At 38.2% G+C, this 21,236-nt stretch overlaps 1 protein-coding gene across 1 annotated transcript in view; it reads left to right on the top strand.

The window, feature by feature from the left end:
- The window catches only part of LOC129369293 (uncharacterized), a 34,158-nt gene extending 15,838 nt beyond the window's left edge, over positions 1–18,320 (top strand). Inside the window, exons 27-53 of the mRNA XM_055044708.1 lie at positions 90–134; positions 248–388; positions 507–677; positions 873–917; positions 1,031–1,171; positions 1,290–1,460; positions 2,470–2,514; positions 2,628–2,768; positions 2,887–3,057; positions 4,073–4,117; positions 4,218–4,236; positions 6,659–6,703; positions 7,827–10,405; positions 10,929–11,291; positions 11,814–11,926; positions 12,014–12,072; positions 12,163–12,302; positions 12,522–12,731; positions 13,435–13,644; positions 13,738–13,872; positions 13,999–14,177; positions 14,515–14,679; positions 14,772–16,166; positions 16,268–16,309; positions 16,570–16,629; positions 16,784–16,844; positions 16,920–18,320. Coding sequence (XP_054900683.1) covers positions 90–134; positions 248–388; positions 507–677; positions 873–917; positions 1,031–1,171; positions 1,290–1,460; positions 2,470–2,514; positions 2,628–2,768; positions 2,887–3,057; positions 4,073–4,117; positions 4,218–4,236; positions 6,659–6,703; positions 7,827–10,405; positions 10,929–11,291; positions 11,814–11,926; positions 12,014–12,072; positions 12,163–12,302; positions 12,522–12,731; positions 13,435–13,644; positions 13,738–13,872; positions 13,999–14,177; positions 14,515–14,679; positions 14,772–16,166; positions 16,268–16,309; positions 16,570–16,629; positions 16,784–16,844; positions 16,920–16,993 — 6,965 coding nt within the window. The 3' untranslated portion in view covers positions 16,994–18,320. The remainder of the gene's footprint in view (positions 1–89; positions 135–247; positions 389–506; positions 678–872; positions 918–1,030; positions 1,172–1,289; positions 1,461–2,469; positions 2,515–2,627; positions 2,769–2,886; positions 3,058–4,072; positions 4,118–4,217; positions 4,237–6,658; positions 6,704–7,826; positions 10,406–10,928; positions 11,292–11,813; positions 11,927–12,013; positions 12,073–12,162; positions 12,303–12,521; positions 12,732–13,434; positions 13,645–13,737; positions 13,873–13,998; positions 14,178–14,514; positions 14,680–14,771; positions 16,167–16,267; positions 16,310–16,569; positions 16,630–16,783; positions 16,845–16,919) is intronic.
- Positions 18,321–21,236: the final 2,916 nt, after the last annotated feature.

The following is a 21,236-nucleotide window of genomic DNA, read 5'->3' as shown; positions in this document are numbered from 1 at the left end:
GAGAGTGAGAGCAAAACCTTTTTCCTCAGAAATGTCAGAGAATGGATTTGTGTCAATAACTTACTCCTTGTCTGTCTTCATCTTTATAGACTTTACTGCATGTCCAATCACCACAACAACTCCACAACCAACAAGTAAGACTGAAAGCCTGGATCATGTTGATCAGTCACTCAACAATACATATTGGTACTACATTGGTAATCATCTTTTTTGTTATTCATTTCGTCTTTCATTTGTTTCTCTATAGGTCCACCATTCTTCCATCAGTACCTGCTTTCCATTGAGCTGAACTCCACAGATGTTACAGCCGTAGAAAAGCTGAGGAACATCAACAACAGCATCAGCATCAACAGGAACTTCCGGATCTCCGATGTTAACATTACTACAGGTAGGACTAAACAGATTTCATTGGATTTTGAGGCTCTAACAGAAACATTTGAAGCAATTTTAATAAAACTGCTGCATGCTCTGAAACTGATAAAATATTTGCTTTGTTTTGTTTTCAGTCTGCTCTCCAATCAGTGGTGATTACCAGTGCAGATGTGAGGATCAGTATCGTTGGCCATGTGACCAATGTGTAACATATGGATCATGTGACAACATCACTGGTGACACATGTGGATGCATCAGTGGAATTCCTGCTGATGGACAGTACTGCCAGGCTGAGGATCAATACAGTGAGTTGATCAGTTCTTACACGCGATGCTTTTCTCCTTGTATTTATAATTTGACACGTTGAACGTCAAGTTATTGATATGAGGCATTGTTTTACTGGAGCTAACTGAGAGTGAGAGCAAAACCTTTTTCCTCAGAAATGTCAGAGAATGGATTTGTATCAATAACTTACTCCTTTTCTCTCTTCATATTTATAGACTTTACTGCATGTCCAATCACCACAACAACTCCACAACCAACAAGTAAGACTGAAAGCATGGATCATGTTGATCAGTCACTCAACAATACATATTGGTACTACATTGGTAGTCATCTTTTTTGTTATTCATTTCGTCTTTCATTTGTCTTTCTATAGGTCCACCAGTCTTCCATCAGTACCTGCTTTCCATTGAGCTGAACTCCACAGATGTTACAGCCGTAGAAAAGCTGAGGAACATCAACAACACCATCAGCATCAACAGGAACTTCCGGATCTCCGATGTTAACATTACTACAGGTAGGACTAAACAGATTTCATTGGATTTTGAGGCTCTAACAGAAACATTTGAAGCGATTTTAATAAAACTGCTGCATGCTCTGAAACTGATGAAATATTTGCTTTGTTTTGTTTTCAGTCTGCTCTCCAATCAGTGGTGATTACCAGTGCAGATGTGAGGATCAGTATCGTTGGCCATGTGACCAATGTGTAACATATGGATCATGTGACAACATCACTGGTGACACATGTGGATGCATCAATGGCATTCCTGCTGATGGACAGTACTGCCAGGCTGTGGATCAATACAGTGAGTATTTCTGGAAAGTTTGTTGGGTTGACATTTTAGGGTAAGTCTTTCTCTATCGTGTAATGTTCAGGAATCAAGACACAATTGGTCAAATTTGCATGAACCAAAGCACAAAGAGATATTTTTACACATTTTTCACCATTGGGAAAATCTTATCTTTAAGTATTTGAAGAAATAAAATAGTGGGATGTTGTCTGTTTTCAGCAACTTTTTTGAACCTTGGTCTATGTCTGATGGTTTATCAACTCAGACTGACACACTGTCTAGTATCGTCAAACATGATGAAATTTTACCTTCGTTTATTTAGAATCTTCTTAAATGCCATTCTGCATCATCATTTCACTTTTTCTATACACATAAGCATTTTTATTTTGATTGGTTACAATAGCTTAATGCCATATCAAACTAGATTTCTGTGTCTGTACCTTTTATATATGATTGTTAGTTTATAACTTTCATCTAAAATCATAACCACCTGCTATTAAGTCTTGCATGAAAACTGGATAATACTAATTGTAGCATAGTAGGATATGTTTCAACTAATTCAACACCGAGCTTAAAACCAGATTGAAAACTCGAAAGTTATAGTAACATTAGTCATCAACTAACCAGATGCATCAATTTATCTAATGGCAGTTTTTTATTTTCCAATTGTATATTAAATTTGCACAGCAGTGTGTATATCTTTAACTAATTTAATGACATAAAAACAATAACTGGTGCCAAACAACATATTACTGCAATTCTTGCGGTGGTTATATGAGGCAGCCATATTGGAAGTTGAATATGAATTTGATTTGCTTCCTGTGGCTTTTTATTTTTTGGAAATCTAACATTGGTTGCTTTAAAATAAATATTCATCATTTGAAATGTTGAAAGTTAAGTTATTGATATGAGGCATTGTTTTACTGGAGCTAACTGAGAGTGAGAGCAAAACCTTTTTCCTCAGAAATGTCAGAGAATGGATTTGTATCAGTAACTTACTCCTTTTCTGTCTTCATCTTTATAGACTTTACTGCATGTCCAATCACCACAACAACTCCACAACCAACAAGTAAGACTGAAAGCCTGGATCATGTTGATCAGTCACTCAACAATACAAATTGGAACTACTTTGGTAATCATGTTTTTTGTTATTCATTTGGTCTTTCATTTGTCTTTCTATAGGTCCACCAGTCTTCCATCAGTACCTGCTTTCCATTGAGCTGAACTCCACAGATGTTACATCCGTAGAAAAGCTGAGGAACATCAACAACACCATCAGCATCAACAGGAACTTCCGGATCTCCGATGTTAACATTACTACAGGTAGGACTAAACAGATTTCATTGGATTTTGAGGCTCTAACAGAAACATTTGAAGCAATTTTAATAAAACTGCTGCATGCTCTGAAACTGATGAAATATTTGCTTTGTTTTGTTTTCAGTCTGCTCTCCAATCAGTGGTGATTACCAGTGCAGATGTGAGGATCAGTATCGATGGCCATGTGACCAATGTGTAACATATGGATCATGTGACAACATCACTGGAGACACATGTGGATGCATCAGTGGCATTCCTGCTGATGGACAGTACTGCCAGGCTGAGGATCAATACAGTGAGTATTTCTGGACAGTTTGTTTGGTTGACATTTTAGGGTAAGTCTTTCTCTATTGTGTAATGTTCAGGAATCAAGACACAATTGGTCAAATTTGCATGAACCAAAACACAAAGAGATATTTTTACACATTTGTCACCATTGGGAAAATCTTATCTTTAAGTATTTGAAGAAATAAAATAGTGGGATCTTGTCTGTTTTCAGCACCTTTTTTGAACCTTGGTCTATGTCTGATGGCTTATCAACTCATAGACTGACTTGCTTTCTAGTATCGTCAAACATGATGAAATTTTATCTTCGTTCATTTAGAATCTTCTTAAATGCCATTCTGCATCATCATTTCACTTTTTCTAAACACATAAGCATTTTTAGTTTGATTGGTTACAATAGCTTAATGCCATATCAAACTAGATTTCTGTATCAGTGCCTTTTATATTTGATTGTTAGTTAATAACTTTCATCTAAAATCATAACCACCTGCTTTTAAAGTCTTGCATGAAAACTGGATAATACTAATAATTGTAGCATAGTAGTATATGTTTCAACTAATTAAACACCAAGCTTAAAGCCAGATTGAAAACTAGCAAGTTATAGCAACAATAGTCAACAACTAACCAGATGCATCAATTTATCTAATGTCAGTTTTTAATTTTCTAATTGTATATCAAATTTGCACAGCATTGTGTATATATTTGACTAATTTAATGACATACAAAAAATAACTGGTGCCAAACAACATATTACTGCAATTCTTGCGGTGGTTATATGAGGCAGCCATACTGGAATTTGAATATGAATTTGATTTGCTTTCTGTGGCTTTTTATTTTTTGGAAATCATTCTTTGTTTGCTTTAAAATAAATATTCATAATTTGAAATGTTGAAAGTTAAGTTATTGATATGAGGCATTGTTCTACTGGAGCTAACTGAGAGTGAGAGCAAAACCTTTTTCCTCAGAAATGTCAGAGAATGGATTTGTATCAATAACTTACTCCTTTTCTCTCTTCATATTTATAGACTTTACTGCATGTCCAATCACCACAACAACTCCACAACCAACAAGTAAGACTGAAAGCATGGATCATGTTGATCAGTCACTCAACAATACATGGGTAATCATCTTTTTTGTTATTCATTTGGTCTTTCATTTGTTTCTCTATAGGTCCACCATTCTTCCATCAGTACCTGCTTTTCCATTGAGCTGAACTCCACAGTTACATCCGTAGAAAAGCTGAGGAACATCAACAACACCATCAGCATCAACAGGAACTTCCGGATCTCCGATGTTAACATTACTACAGGTAGGACTAAACAGATTTCATTGGATTTTGAGGCTCTAACAGAAACATTTGAAGCAATTTTAATCAAACTGCTGCATGCTCTGAAACTGATGAAATATTTCCTTTGTTTTGTTTTCAGTCTGCTCTCCAATCAGTGGTGATTACCAGTGCAGATGTGAGGATCAGTATCGTTGGCCATGTGACCAATGTGTAACATATGGATCATGTGACAACATCACTGGTGACACATGTGGATGCATCAGTGGCATTCCTGCTGATGGACAGTACTGCCAGGCTGAGGATCAATATAGTGAGTTCTTCTCTAATGCTTTTTCTGTGTTTTATTCTTCAACGTTTGTGTATACTTAGACATACATTGCTTTCTATCTTTTTAGCAAGTTCTTATCTTGATTCCTAACACAGCAATATTTTGCCATTACCTGTGTAACGTGTGGTGTTAAATCAAGACCTCATCATTGTTTATTCCACCACCTCTCATGGTTTTCGATATTTACTAAATCCGATTAATATTTATTGTATATCAGTCTCTAATCATATCTATACTTTTATGTATTTTTTTCCCTCTTAATTGTTTTGAGATTAACTTGCTTTACTTTTATTCTCTGCTATCTTACTCTTTTTTAGTATATAACATTGTTACTATGCCATACTACTGACACACCCTGATCATAACTGCTTGAAGTGAAGCCACATGAAATTCTGCCATCTGTTCAAGAATGTAGGAATTCCTTTTTCAGAATGACTGGAAAGTTTTTTCAACACACTGAACTATTAACAATAATGATTGCACTGTTTGCCGGTAATGAGGTATGTGACATACCAGCACCCTGCCTTGTCATGCCCTTGTTCCTGAATAACCTGTTTATTAGTCACATCTGTTTAAAGCACTTCTCCTTAAGCCTTTTTACACTACATTAACACAAACAAACTTTTTCTTTTGTTTGAAAAAAAAGTTTCTTCGTTTGAAACAAACTGGTGAATCAAGAGTTTTCTTTTCCGTTGAACTTTTTCGTGAACATAATCAATCTGAGCGTCACTTTCATTAACCACTTCTTCTCCATCTAAAAAACAAGTTGGAAAATTTGAAGTCCTTCACTCGATGGTAAAGAAATATGGTTGGCTTCATGCCAAGAATTACAACCAGCAGGACTTCTTGACAGCTCTGCCACAAATCTTGCCCCAGCTGACAATGCAACTTTGAAGAAGCCTTTCAAACTCGAAACTTTTTAGGAGTCTGGAATGTGTGTCCCCTGTAATGTTGTAAGTCACTGCAGAGTCGGTTTTCTCCCATTGTCGATACAGTTTGTAATAAAAACGGCCAAATCCAGTCCAGAATGTTCAGAACTTTCAACATTGGCATCTGAAAAACTGCCAAACAAAAACGGAAATTAATGTCTCTACCAAGTCTTTAATGTCACTGTCAGACTTGGTGGCTTTAAATCTGATTTGAACACTTCTAACTTCAAGTTTGTTCTTTCTCAAAAACAAATGGTTGGATATTGATCCATTCTCATTTCCTTCTTTTTAAAAATATTGGTTTGGTTTCAAACTTTTAAATGGAAAACTGATGATAATATATTGATGATAAATGTGACAGCTTTTGACAAAGTTGAGTATCTTGGAAGCAGTTTCAAAGCATTCGTGGTATTGTTTTTAACTGGTTTACCACCACACAATAACAGTAAAAACACTGCCATCTGCTGTTTTGAAAAATGTATGACAGCTATTTTCTTATGAGAAGCAAATAACTGCCTCATTTGTTTTTTTAGAAGGAACAAGCTTGAAATTAGAAGTGTTTAGAAAAAAATTAAAGCCACCAGTGACATTCAATGAATTTCCATTTTAGTTATGATATATCAGTTTGGAGCGATCTCCTTTTAAAAGGAGATTGTCCTAGAGAGAACAGTTTGTACTCAAACAGTTGAAAGTGTACCTGATATAAAAAATAAAAATAAAAAAAACCCCGAAGGAAATAGATACTTTACTTCCATTTTGCTTTTTTTTTTAAACAATCTTTTAAAAAACTTTTTGAGTTTGAAATTATATCTGGAATATTTTAAAATCCAATTAAAAAGCATGAATTGAATGTGCATAGATGTAGATCTAGGTGTTACTCTATCGCTGTACAAAAAATAACTCATAACATATTCAGGATAATGTTATCATCCCGATTTAAACATTTACATCAATATTAAAAAGTTGATTTAAATGTTTAAAAGGTTGATTTAAGATCAACTTTTAAATCAAAGTTGATTTAAAATCAACTTTTTAAATGTTGATTTCTGTCTTTTTATTTTTTCAGACTTTACAGCATGCCCTCGAACATCAACAACAGTGATGCCATCAAGTAAGTCTTAAATCATATTGTATGAGGTTAACCCACAGAACCAGGTGTGTTTGAAAAATGTCCCCTGAATTTATTGCAGTGTAAATTCTGCATGTTATCGTTATTTTCAGCAGACACAACCTCACCAGAGGTCCGTCAATACCTGCTTTCCTTTGAGCTGAGAACCACCGACATTAGAGCTGTAGAAGAGCTGAGAAACATCACTTCCCCTATCGGCTTCAGTAGTCGTCTACTGATTTCCGATATTAACATCTCTACAGGTAATAACTGTAAATTTAATAATATAGACACATTATATCGAATGTTTTATTAATAACTTCAAATAAACAGCCTGTCTCGTTTTCAGTGTGCTCCCCCTATAATACGAGCTACCAGTGCAGATGTGAGGCTCAGTATGGCTGGCCTTGTGAAATGTGCTCCACTTATGGCCAATGCAGCAACGTTCAAGGCAATACCTGTGGATGCATCAATGCACTTCTTCCAAATAATACTTACTGCCAGCCACTGTCAGGTGGGAGTAGCAAGTTTTATTTTACTTGGTTATGTAATTATCTGATCAGTTTTACTTGATTAAAAAAACTGTCTTTTTCAACAGATTTAAGTTCTTGCCCAACACAATCACCAACAACTGGTGAGAATTGCTATACTCTTCCTTGTGCTATATTGTAACATTTTTCTGTGTTCAACCTGTAAGTTAGAGCTAATTGAAAACTTTATTAAATATTGTATATTTTTAGTAATTTAATTAAACATAACAATGATGTATTATTTATTGTATAAATGTTCCAACAAGAAAATATTTTTGTCAGATATTGGAATATGCAGTTTGGAGAGTAAGTTTTTCAACTGAAATATATTTCTTAATTTATATTTCAATAGTGATAAAAATAATTAGAATTATTTGAGATACACTTCATTGCCAATAGTAGTCTTTCTGTTTGTTATAAACAAATGTTAATATTTCAAACCATTATTTTTTCCAAATGCTGAGCTGACTGTTGCATTACCAATCATCACAAATGCAACCGAGGAATGCCATGTTTTGCATAGATAGTCTGTGAATATCTATTGAAGAAAAATTTGTCACATTTTACATTAAAATATTTTTTATATTCAACTTCAGCTGCAACAACAACAATAATTACTACAACACCAGGTACGACGATGCTGAACACTACAACACCAGGAACGACGATGCCGAACACTACAACACCAGGAACGACGATGCCGAACACTACAACACCAGGAACGACGATGCCGAACACTACAACACCAGGAACGACGATGCCAAACACTACAACACCCGAAACGATGATGCCAAACACTACAACACCCGAAACGATGATGCCAAACACTACAACACCAGGAACGACAATGCCAAACACTACAACACCAGGAACGACGATGCCGAACACTACAACACCAGGAACGACGATGCCGAACACTACAACACCAGGAACGACGATGCCAAACACTACAACACCCGAAACGATGATGCCAAACACTACAACACCAGGAACGACAATGCCAAACACTACAACACCAGGAACGACGATGCCGAACACTACAACACCAGGAACGACGATGCTGAACACTACAACACCAGGAACGACAATGCCAAACACTACAACACCAGGAACGACGATGCCGAACACTACAACACCAGGAACGACGATGCTGAACACTACAACACCAGGAACGACGATGCCGGACACTACAACACCAGGAACGACGATGCCGAACACTACAACACCAGGAACGACGATGCTGAACACTACAACACCAGGAACCACGATGCCGAACACTACAACACCAGGAACGACGATGCCAAACACTACAACACCAGGAACGACGATGCCGGACACTACAACACCAGGAACGACGATGCCAGACACTACAACACCAGGAACAACGATGCCGGACACTACAACACCAGTAACGATGATGCTGAACACTACAACACCCGAAACAACTATGGCAAATACAACAACACCAGGAACGACAATGCCGAACACTACAACACCAGGAACGACAATGCTGAACACTACAACACCCGGACCAACTATGGCGAATACAACATCACCAAGAACGACAATGCCGAACACTACAACACCAGGAACGACGATGCCAACACTACAACACCAGGAACGACGATGCTGAACACTACAACACCAGGAACCACGATGCCGAACACTACAACACCAGGAACGACGATGCCAAACACTACAACACCAGGAACGACGATGCCGAACACTACAACACCAGGAACGACGATGCCAAACACTACAACACCAGGAACGACGATGCTGAACACTACAACACCCGGACCAACTATGGCGAATACAACATCACCAGGAACGACAATGCCGAACACTACAACACCAGGAACGACGATGCCAAACACTACAACACCAGGAACGACGATGCCAAACACTACAACACCAGGAACGACAATGCCGGACACTACAACACCAGGAACAACGATGCCGGACACTACAACACCAGGAACAACGATGCCGGACACTACAACACCAGGAACGACGATGCTGAACACTACAACACCCGAAACAACTATGGCAAATACAACAACACCAGGAACGACAATGCCGAACACTACAACACCAGGAACGACAATGCCGAACACTACAACACCCGGAACGACTATGCTGAATACTACTACACCCGGAATGACTATGCCGAACACTACTACACCCGGAACAACTATGGCGAATACAACACCAGGAACAACTATGCTGAATACTACTACACCCGGAACAACTATGGCGAATACAACACCAGGAACAACTATGCTGAATACTACTACACCCGGAACAACTATGGCGAATACAACACCAGGAACAACTATGCCGAACACTACAACACCAGGAACGACAATGCCGAACACTACAACACCCGGAACGACTATGCTGAATACTACTACACCCGGAACGACTATGTTGAATACTACTATACCCGGAACAACTATGGCGAATACAACAACACCAGGAACGACAATGCCGAACACTACAACACCCGGAACGACCATGCTGAATACTACTACACCCGGAACAACTATGGCGAATACAACAACACCAGGAACGACAATGCCGAACACTACAACACCCGGAACGACTATGCTGAATACTACTACACCCGGAACGACTATGGCGAATACAACACCAGGAACAACTATGCTGAATACTACTACACCTGGAAGGACTATGTTGAATACTACTATACCCGGAACAACTATGGCGAATACAACAACACCCGGAACGACTATGCTGAATACTACTACACCCGGAACAACTATGGCGAATACAACAACACCAGGAACGACAATGCCGAACACTACTACACCCAGAACGACTATGCCGAACACTACAACACCCGGAACAACTATGGCGAATACAACACCAGGAACGACTATGCTGAATACTACTACACCCGGAACGACTATGTTGAATACTACTATACCCGGAACAACTATGGCGAATACAACAACACCAGGAACGACAATGCCGAACACTACAACACCCGGAACGACTATGCTGAATACTACTACACCCGGAACGACTATGCCGAACACTACAACACCCGGAACAACTATGGCGAATACAACAACACCCGGAACGACTATGCCTAATACAACAACATCTGGAACGATGATGCCGAACACAACAACACCAGGAACGACAATAGGTAAGGGACTTCTATTAATCAATATATAAATTTCCTTAAAATGCATTGGCAGCAAATATATTAAAGAAAAATAATTAATCATTCACCAGTATTCTACTCTGCTTAAAATACTTTAAAAGGTCCATAGTAGAATTTCCCAAGAAGGCTCAGATGTGTGATCCATAAATATTTGAACTACAACTCTACAGGGGTTGAAATACATAGCCACCACAACATAAACCCCTTTGCAGCAAACTTTACACAATGCAGTCAGACTTGGTCTTTCTTCTGGCTATTACAAACCGATTTTAATCAATATCTAGGGAAGCATGATCAGTCTTTTAAGACACTGGAAATTGCCCAACCGCTGGTCTGGGGACCAGTTTGAGAAAGACTGAATATTTTCATTCAGTTTGTACATATTATTAACATGTTGCGTTATTCCAGTTAGGTGGTCCGTGAGTGTTTGTTAAACGGGTTTTTCAGCCTGGAAAAGTTTGAGAAACACTGCTACATATTTATGTCACAACTTTCTCCTTTTCAGGTACAAGCATGATGCCACAAAACACAACAATGACTCCAACCACTCCGGTCCTGTCAACTGCTCTCACGACAACAACCAGTACTACAATTATCGCTCCTGCAACTAATGCCACAACTAACCCTACCATCCTCATTACTACTATCCGTATTACAAATCATACCACAGCTGTTCTTACCACACACCAGACGAAAACTACCCCATTTATCCCTACTCGTCCAATAAACATGACTACTGCCATTACAAAACCACAAAGTACTTCTGCTCAGCCCAATACACCTGCTATCACTGTCCCTACTACCACAATTGCTTCACCTACCGTCCCGACCACCACTGTCACCTTACCTCCTTCACCCACACCAACAGGTAACATTGTTGTTCTTTGATTATTTACCTGGGTAATTTTCTGGGATTGCATTTTTTTGGTAGTCATGGAGAGTTGACTTGGTAATGCTTTAAAATAACTGAATAAATAATAATTTTAAATGCTTCTTCATAAATATTTGTAAATTATGATACATTAAACATTAAAAATTTAATGTTTTTGTCCCCAGAAATACGAAAAGATAAATAATTTCAGTGCAAACTATGTTTTTCAGAGCTATTTATCTTTAAACAGAACGATGTTGACTTGTTCTACTGTTTCTATATTTTTATCCATGAAGTGTGTGTGTTTTTTTTACTAAATTGCATTCAGCTAGCAACCAAATATCTAATTTTTATTTTATTAATAGTTGTTAGTACAAAGACAACTATTGTTATCACAGTTGACAGTTTTTCTTCCTAGAACTGCGAACAGAACTTCCTAAACACTCTTTACCATGTATGTGTTTTGTATGAAAGTTCACGTTTCTATTGTGCCCAAAAAAGTAACTTTCTGTTTTCCAGGAACAGTCCTTGAAATTAAAAGGTCAATCAGATTAGATAAGCCTTTTATAGAGGACTATAAGAATAAGAGCAGTCGTGCATACATAGATTTAAAAGAACAATTTGAGGGACTGGTAAGTACTTTTTTGCTCAATATGATTTAAAATTTTCAGCTGTTTGTGCTTTGATGCTTATAATTTCAAACACATCTATTTCCACAGCTTTCACAACAATATAACATCAAAATTGGAGTCATTGCTGCTTTTGTGACTAACATCAGGTATTTGGCTTTAACAGTTGTCTAAAGTAAAAGGTGAGTTAGTCTGAACATGCTTCTCATCATAGTTTTGGATTTTATTTGTTTTTACAGAGAAGGAAGTGTTATTGTAGACTTTACTGTCAGGACATCTGAATATAACACTCAGATGGCTGAGGCAAATAATGAACTGATTAAAGCCATCGGAAAAGAAATTGCTCCTGTTCTTGATGGAAAAGTTACAGAAGTCCAAAGTGAGTGTCCAGTGCTTCTTCATTATGCATTTATTTAACAAGAAACTGCAAAAGGTTTGACCCAAGTCAAACAGTTTAGAAAATATTTATCCCAGATACTGAACAAATATATGTGAACTTCTGAATTCAAGAAAAATTACAAAAATGTTCTGGCATTTAGAAAACAGAAATAATTGTATGTAAATACCTGCTTTCAGTTGCATTTGACTCTCTCTGTAGGCGACACACCAATGACCTTACAACCTGATGTCATCTATACTGATGAAACCATGACACTGACATGTGCCCCCCCTGGTTTTGATTTGAAAGTCAATTTTAGTGTTACATGGAAATTTAAAGGATTGGTACTTTCCCCATCACAGAGACATAAAATTTCTTCTATACATCCATTCACACTGGAAATTGCCCAAGTGATTCCTTCTGATGCAGGTAAGTTAAAGGCAACTTTATTTTAGAAAAACAATAAGTGAAACTTTCTTGTACATTTTAAATATTAGTGTGACATTTAAGCAAGTTTATTACTTAACCTTGCATGTGGTTCTTCATTTCTTTACATAGAATAGAACATCAAGAGTACTTAATCACATTTTCTAATTTCAAACGTGTAGGTTTATAGGTGTGTAGAACAAATTTATCTGAATTTGAGAAATAAAAAAAAACATTTAAGCAAAGTGATGCATCATCTTCAACTGTGCAAAAAAGTTGAAATATTTGCTATATTTATCTCTGAGACAGGAACACTATCGCTCTGCAATCTGGTCGTATTAAATTACTTCTTTTTAAAGCATTTAACTTGTCTCACTTATGATCTCGTGAAGACACAGGAAGAGCAACGATGTAGAATTAATTTTTGGTTCAAGTAAATTAAGGGACTTCAAACATACCACAACATACTTGTAAAAAATTGTGATCAGTGATATTGCCCTCCAAAAATAATCAGTTATAGATTGTTGTTGCAAAAATAATCAAAACTGAGTTCAATAAGACGACAAACTTTGTCCCTTTTTAAGGTCCTAATAAATCTTTTATGTACAAAAGTTTGCAAGACATTTTTGTATTCACGAGTGCTTACACATTTATGCAACACTTGGTTCATGCATATAATTACTAATTATAATTTTCTTCATTTCAGGGACTTATGAATGTACATCAAAAGGAAAAGATATTATTGTCTATCAGAACAGGAATGTGTTGTCTAGCAACATCAGATCAGCTCCCGTTATCAGTGTCAGTCGTACAGTACTTTCTCAATGTGACCAAGGGAAGAGTGTACCACTAACGTGCTGTGTCCAGTCTCCTTTCAAACTCAAATGGTATGAAGGAAATACAGAATTACAATCAGGTATCCAGTAAATGATGAAATACGCAAATTCTAAATACTCAGAGAATTTGGATAACTTTTAATCATGTTTAACACAATTCAAAATGTTTGCAGATCGAACCTCAAACTGCATCACTTATCAGTATATTATGGGACAATGCACTGAAGAAAAGAAAGCAACATTCATCTGTCAAGTTGACGATCCGAAGGATTATAAAAAAGAAACATTTCTGACGGTTTTTCTAGGGCGTAAGCAAAGAGTAAAATGTTAAATTCATGCTGTTTTGTTAGCGTTTTGATTGAGGGCAAACGTCTCCAATCAAAACGATTTTCTTCATTTCAGGGACTTGATTTTTTTTTCTTTTTTTTTTTTAGCTATTATCTGCAATGATGCTGAGTATGGAGAAGGAAGAGTAAATGACAGGAAGGAAAGAAACTGTGTAGAAGGTCAAACAGGAGCCAAGACTGCAGTTTGTTTGGCTTCAGGAACCTGGGAACTAAGGAAAGACACCTGCATTGTAACTGTAATCAAAGATTTGCTAACTGAGTCATTGGTAGGTAGTTTACATTTTACAAATGTTGTGGATCCCAGAATCTGATGATGCCGTAGAATCATGTCTATGTTTCATACCTACTGAGAGTTGGCCATCAAATTTACAGTATGTGAAGACCTCATACTGTGTGTCCTCCAGGCACTGAACAATTAATTTTCCCCTATAACTGGCTCAATTATTCATTTGGTTAAAAGTTTAAGACAATAACTTATCAGACTTTAAGTGACTGGTCAGTTACTACAAAGCTGTTTTGCTTCTGCTGAAAATGAACTTTTCTGATTCTGAATATTTTTCCATATTTTATGCAGTTTTTGTTTGTATTCTCACTTTTATTCAGGATCTGAAAAAAGAAGAAGTTCCAGAATTTACAGGGAACTTGACTAAAGCTGTCAACGAGAAAGTACAACAAGTCACTCAATCACCTGCAACAATCTCTGCCATTGTCGATATATTAAATACCATTGGAAGCGTTTCAAACAATATAGAAAAAGATGTCATGAAGGTATGGTGAATATGCTGCATCTTATATGTAACAATTTTGTTTGCAATGTTTGAGAATGTTGTGGATTTTATGGAATATCTTTTCATCTACAGAATGTATTGGAAACTGTTGATGTCATCATTAGTGACGATGCAAAGGAATCTTGGAGCTTTCTGAATAAAAATGAAACCCAAAATTCCAGCTCACGATTGCTGTTTTCAATGGAGACACTTTCAGAAAGACTGAATGGTTCATTTACAATAAATACTCAACGGATTCAGCTCAAGAGAACCAAATTTACAAACCCATTCAATGAAGAACTGAACTCCACAATCACCATAGCAATTCCAGAAACGGGTTTTGACAATACATTTATCACCACTATTCTTTTCTCCTCCTTGAATAATGTTATGCCACCACGGACCCCTGAATTTAACCTGAGCCTTTTTAATGAAACCAGCAATGAAACTTACCCCGAGAATGTCATCAATGGTGCTGTTCTGCTTGTCAAAGTAAATGAAGTGATTAACAATGTCACTCTGAGCTATCAAAAGCTCAATACCACTCTGGAACTGAACCCTCAGTGCGTTTTCTGGAATTTTACTCTCTTTGATAATCTTGGCGCATGGGATGACCAGGGCTGTGAGTTTGTTTCTGATATAAACGACACTGTAACCTGCACCTGCAACCATCTCACATCGTTCTCAATTCTTATGTCAACTGACATCCCTGAAGAACTAAGACTATTACTGGACATAATGACATATATCGGTGTTGGAATATCAATGATCAGCTTAATTATTTGTCTCATCATTGAAGGAATCGTATGGCGACCCCTTACTAAAAACAGCACTGCCTTTATGCGCCATGTTGCCATTGTTAACACAGCCCTGTCCTTGCTGATTGCTGACATCTGTTTCATCATTGGGGCCGCCATTGCAAAGAACCCCAAAGAAAACCCAGGCGAGGACTACAAAGTTCCAGTTGGACCATGCAGTGCAGCAACCTTCTTCATGCACTTTTTCTATCTCGCCATGTTCTTTTGGATGCTTGACTCAAGCCTGCTGCTCTTGTACCGGTCAGTCATGGTCTTCTCCCAAATGTCCAAATGGACGATGTTCGCCATTGGCTTGACTGTTGGATACGTTTGCCCTCTGATAATAGCTGTTACTACAGTTGCTGCCACTGCACCTGGGGGTGGATATGTAAGGGAAGATCAAGCTTGTTGGCTAAACTGGACAAAGACCAAGGCTCTCCTGGCCTTAGTGATCCCTGCCTTGGCAATAGTTGTGTTCAATATTTTGGTCATTCTGGTGGTTTTGTACAAGATGCTCAGAAGAAGAAACACAAACCAGGCAGATGAGAAAAATGCCCTGCTCGTCATTCTAAGATGTGTGGCTATCTTGACTCCATTATTCGGACTGACCTGGTGTTTGGGAATTGGAACCATGGTGGACCCAACAAATGGAGGGATCCATGTTGCCTTTGCTTTCTTCAACTCCTTACAGGTATTTTGCATTTGTGTTTGAGTTGGATACAGATTTGAAATTGGCATTTTAATCCTTTTTTTGGTCTTGTGGACTGTTAACGAATGTTTTACTCTCTACAGGGTTTCTTTATTTTGGTGTTTGGGACTCTGTTTGATTCCAAGGTATGTTTTCTTCATTAGACTAGCTAATACAAAATGATAATAATACTACTACTAATAATAAATCATTGTTCTTTGGTTTTACATTAGTCCAACAAAAATATGTATTAACCATTTGGGTGTAGGTGTATAATAGTTAGTTATTTTAAAATAAATATTGCACTCTTACAATTTTTGATTGAAGTGTTAGAAATGCACTTGTTTTTTCAATTTGCAAAGCAGTTTGCACTGGATTTATCACCAACATATTTGTCTGTCTGTAGATCCGTTCCTTGATTTTAAGGAATGTACCAGCTCTAAGCACGACCTCTAATCGAACAAGAGTAAGTTGTAATTTGCAGAAGCACTGCAAAAATGTAGCAAACAATCAATTTAACCTGGTATCAGACCAACAGATAAGTTTTTTTTTTCTAAAGTGTTGCATTATCAAATTACATTCTAATTTTAACTTTTTTCTGTAATTGTTTTTTTTCTTAGAGCACCAGTGGTGGAACTTCAGCTCTGAGTAGCGTTTTTGGTCGACTTCGCAGAGGAAGGAGTAAGTTGCTTTGCTTCGTCTATCTTTTTGCTACCTTAAAACCACTTTCCTCACAATCTATTTTTTATGTTCCAGATGGTTACAATGTTTCGCAGGTTGGAAACTCAAACACCAGCAGTAGTGGATCAGAGTCATTTGCCAACACCTGATTCTGTACAAATAATCTGTTCACTTGTAAAGCTGAAATGTATCTTATCTTTCAGTTATTTTTATTCAATCACATATGCAGGTATGATATCTTGAATGTGAGGTTCAGTGGCAATAATTTGTGAAGGAAACTGTGCAATAGCATTTTAATGAACTTCTACGTCTTTATATAACGCTGCTGTTTATTTTAATTAGAAGTGTAAAATCACAGAGTTATGGTTTGTATGTGCAATTCAAAGAGCAACATAAAGGGAAAAACCTCCAAAATAAGATGATTATAAAAGAGTTAGTTGTGAAATATATTTACTATTCTGTGACATCACAGGAATATCAGTGTTTTAAAATATTTATGTGCAGACATAAATGGAGTCTTCAAAGCAAAGAGATCTATGTATCTTCTTTCAGGAGTAATGGGTCAAAGTTCTAGCAAACTCTTACTGGAAGATTGTGAAAGAAAATCCAAAACACTTGACTCAAAAAAAAAGCTACCTAATACCATGGAAATACACAGAACAAACATTTTAACATAAGGATTTCATGAACATTTGGGTTCCGCAACATATAGAGAAATTCACTGTATATTTTTAGTAATTAGTGATCTTCGTATCAGCGTTAACAACATCTTGGTCTGGCATCTTGTGGCAGATTGACAGTCTTTTGAACATGATCAGTTTGAGGAATTTGATTTTGACCCAGTTGGTTTCTCATAGGCAGTTATGGACAGTCTGAGGTGTGATGTTGTGCAGACCAATAGTCTCATGAGCTGCATTTCGCTGGGCTTAGCGCATTCTGCAGTTTGACAAGCCGGATGTGCCAATCTGGAGTGGTCACACATGACCGACAAGGATGTGGTGGATTTACAGTCGTGCCATTCTGTTGGAAACGAACTCTTAAACGGCCAGAAGTCCGATAGTGGACATTGAGCCATGTGGCTACTGCTCTGCTGGACATCCCTGCATCCAACATGTCAATGGCATGCTAGTAAATGATGTGTGACATCTGAAGCATTATGATTTGTGACAAAATTCAACATGTTGTGGTGGTCTTTTATTATCGACAGTCCAAAGATTGTCCAGTTGCTGCTCATTTTCTCTGATCACTCACCTGACATGCCCCACCCATGCATTGAGTTAAAACACAACTCACTGAGTAATGCTCACTGACAACAAGTTGAATTAAAAATTATTCACAAATCAAGAGAAATATTACTTTTTCACAATATAATGTCAGCAATGGCTCATTTAAATTTAACTCCACAAGGCAACAACATTGGCTATGGGGCCTCAGTATACTGTATATGTAAACTTGTGACTTTGAAAAAAGAAATAAACATTTTTATAAAAATGTCCTGTCTCTCTTTTTGATGTGTGTGTGTGTGTGTGTGTGTGTGTGTGTGTGTGTGTGTATATATATATATATATATATATATATATATATATATATATATATATATATATATACAATGTTTACAATATATATATATATATTGTAAACATTGTATATATATATATATATATATATATATATATATATATATATATATATATATATGTGTGTGTGTGTGTGTATATATATATAAAAAAAAAAAATCCCTTCTCACCCACCGCGGGTGGTTCTTATCCTCTGAGCTCGGGTCCTCTACCAGAGGCCTGGGAGCTTGAGGGTTCTGCGCAGTATCTTGGCTGTGCCAAGGACTGCTGCACATTTCTGGACTGAGATGTCTGATGTTGTTCCTGGGATCTGTTGTAGCCATTGCTCCAGTTTGGGGGTTACTGCCCCGAGGGCCCCGATGACCACAGGCACCACTGTGGTCTTCACCTTCCAGGCCCTCTCCAGTTCTTCCCTGAGGCCCTGGTATTTCTCCAGTTTCTCGTGCTCCTTTTTCCTGATGTTGCAATCACTTGGTATTGCTACATCTACCACAACGGCTTTCCTCTGATGTTTATCCACTACGACAATGTCTGGTTGGTTCACCATTACCATTTTGTCTGTCTGGATCTGGAAGTCCCACAGATCTTAGCTCTGGTGTTCTCTACCACCTTTGGGGGTGTTTCCCACTTTGATCTCGGGGTTTCCAGTCCATATTCTGCACAGATGTTTCTGTACACAATGCCTGCCACTTGGTTATGTCGCTCCATGTACGCTTTCCCTGCCAGTATCTTGCACCCTGCTGTGATGTGCTGGACTGTCTCAGGGGCCTCCTTGCACAACCTACACCTTGGGTCTTGTCTGGTGTGGTAGATCTGGGCCTCTATTGCTCTGGTGTTTAGGGCCTGTTCCTGGGCTGCCAGGATGAGGGCCTCTGTGCTGTCCTTGAGTCCAGCTTTTTCCAGCCATTGGTAGGATTTACTGATATCAGCCACTTGGGTTATTTGCCCCTACATCCCATGTAGGGGCTTGTCCTCCCATGATGGTATCTCTGGCACCTCAACCTCCGTTCCCTGTTGTCTGAGACATTCACTGAGCACATTGTCTGTTGAGGCTTTGTCCCTGATGTATTTATGGATCTTAGTTGTTTCGTCCTGGACAGTGGTTCTCACACTCACTAGTCCTCTGCCTCCGTCTTTGCGGCTCGTGTACAGTCTCAGGGTGCTGGATTTGGGATGGAACCCTCCATGCATGGTTAGTAGCTTTCTAGTCTTAATATCTGTGGCTTTTATCTCCTCCTTTGGCCAGCTAATTATTCCAGCAGGGTATCTGATTACTGGCAGGGCATAGCTGTTTATCGCACGGATTTTGTTCTTGCCATTGAGCTGGCTTCTCAGGACTTGCCTTATTCGTTGGAGGTATTTGGCTGTGGCTCCTTTCCTTGTGGCCTCATCGAGGTTGCCATTTGCTTGTGGTATACCTAGGTACTTGTAACTGTCCTCTATGTCTGCTATTGTTCCTTGTGGGAGTGAGACTCCTTCTGTGCGGATCACCTTCCCCCTCTTTGTGATCAGCCGACCACACTTCTCTAGTCCGAATGACATCCCAATGTCAGTGCTGTAGATCCTGGTGGTGTGGATCAGTGAGTCGATGTCTCGCTCACTCTTGGCATACAGCTTGATGTCATCCATGTAGAGGAGGTGACTGATGTTGGCCCCATTCTTGAGTCTATACCTGTAGCCAGTCTTGTTGATAATTTGGCTGAGGGGGTTCAGGCCTATGCAGAACAGTAGCGGGGACAGAGCATCTCCTTGGTATATGCCACATTTGATGGACACTTGTGCAAGTGGTTTGCAGTTGGCTTCAAGGGTGGTTTTCCACAGCTTCATCGAGTTTGCAATGAAGGCTCTCAGAATCCTGTTGATGTTATACATCTCTAGGCATTCAATGATCCAAGTATGCGGCATTGAGTCATAGGCTTTCTTGTAATCGATCCAAGCCATGCACAGGTTGGTGTGTCGGGTTTTGCAGTCTCGGGCAATCTCTCTCAGGTCAGCAGCTGTCTCGTTCAGCTCTGTTTCGCTCATTGGGGCCGTGTATCCCCTCACTGGGTGGGGACTTGTAGTTAAGTCCCCACAGATCTGACATCCGGGTACCTCCCTTTTGCCGTAGCATTTGTGTTGTATCTCGTCAATCTCAAGTTGTGATAGCAGTTGCCGTTTGCGGATGTTGGAACACTGAGCTACTAGTTGTTTAGCACTTAGTGTTGACTGGGGATGTCGAAGTGACCATTCCTTCCCAGTCTTTGCATGTAACCCCTCTGACTAGGGTTACTTGAGTAGTAGCAATCCAACAGATCCACATTTTCATCTCTCGCCCATTTCCGTCTTGTTCCAGTAGCCCATTTGTCATATATATATATATATATGGAATGTATTTAATTGTACATGTGAAACAATTAAATGCACTCTAAGATAAGATCCAACCAAAATTCTCTAATATATTCAAAGCTTTTTGCTCCTCTGTCTTAGGAGTTGTCAACATAAATATTGAAATACCGGCAATTATTAAACAATAATAATCAATGCATATGAGAGATAGAAGCTCATTCACGTCAATAAAGAAATTTTCCACGTATGTTGGAGTTTTGAATAAAGTGAGTGTTAAAGTTCATTTGTGACCTTTAACCTCAATTCCAAGATACTCAAAAGAGGTGAAATGACCCAAAGAGATTTTACTACAATTGATAGTATTCTTAAATATTGAAGCCACGCCTCCTTCTTCTTTTTTATGTTTTCTACTCTCACTTAAAAAATTGTAGTTCGGAGGTTGGTTCATTATTGTCATTCAGCCATGTTTCTGTCAGAAACATAATAT

This window comes from Poeciliopsis prolifica, unplaced genomic scaffold (genome assembly GCF_027474105.1).
Source record: "Poeciliopsis prolifica strain line A6 unplaced genomic scaffold, Auburn_PproV2 SCAFFOLD020, whole genome shotgun sequence".
Lineage (NCBI taxonomy): Eukaryota > Metazoa > Chordata > Actinopteri > Cyprinodontiformes > Poeciliidae > Poeciliopsis > Poeciliopsis prolifica.
The sequence above is the reverse complement of the archived record's forward strand: the minus strand, read 5'-3'. Positions and strand labels throughout refer to the sequence as shown.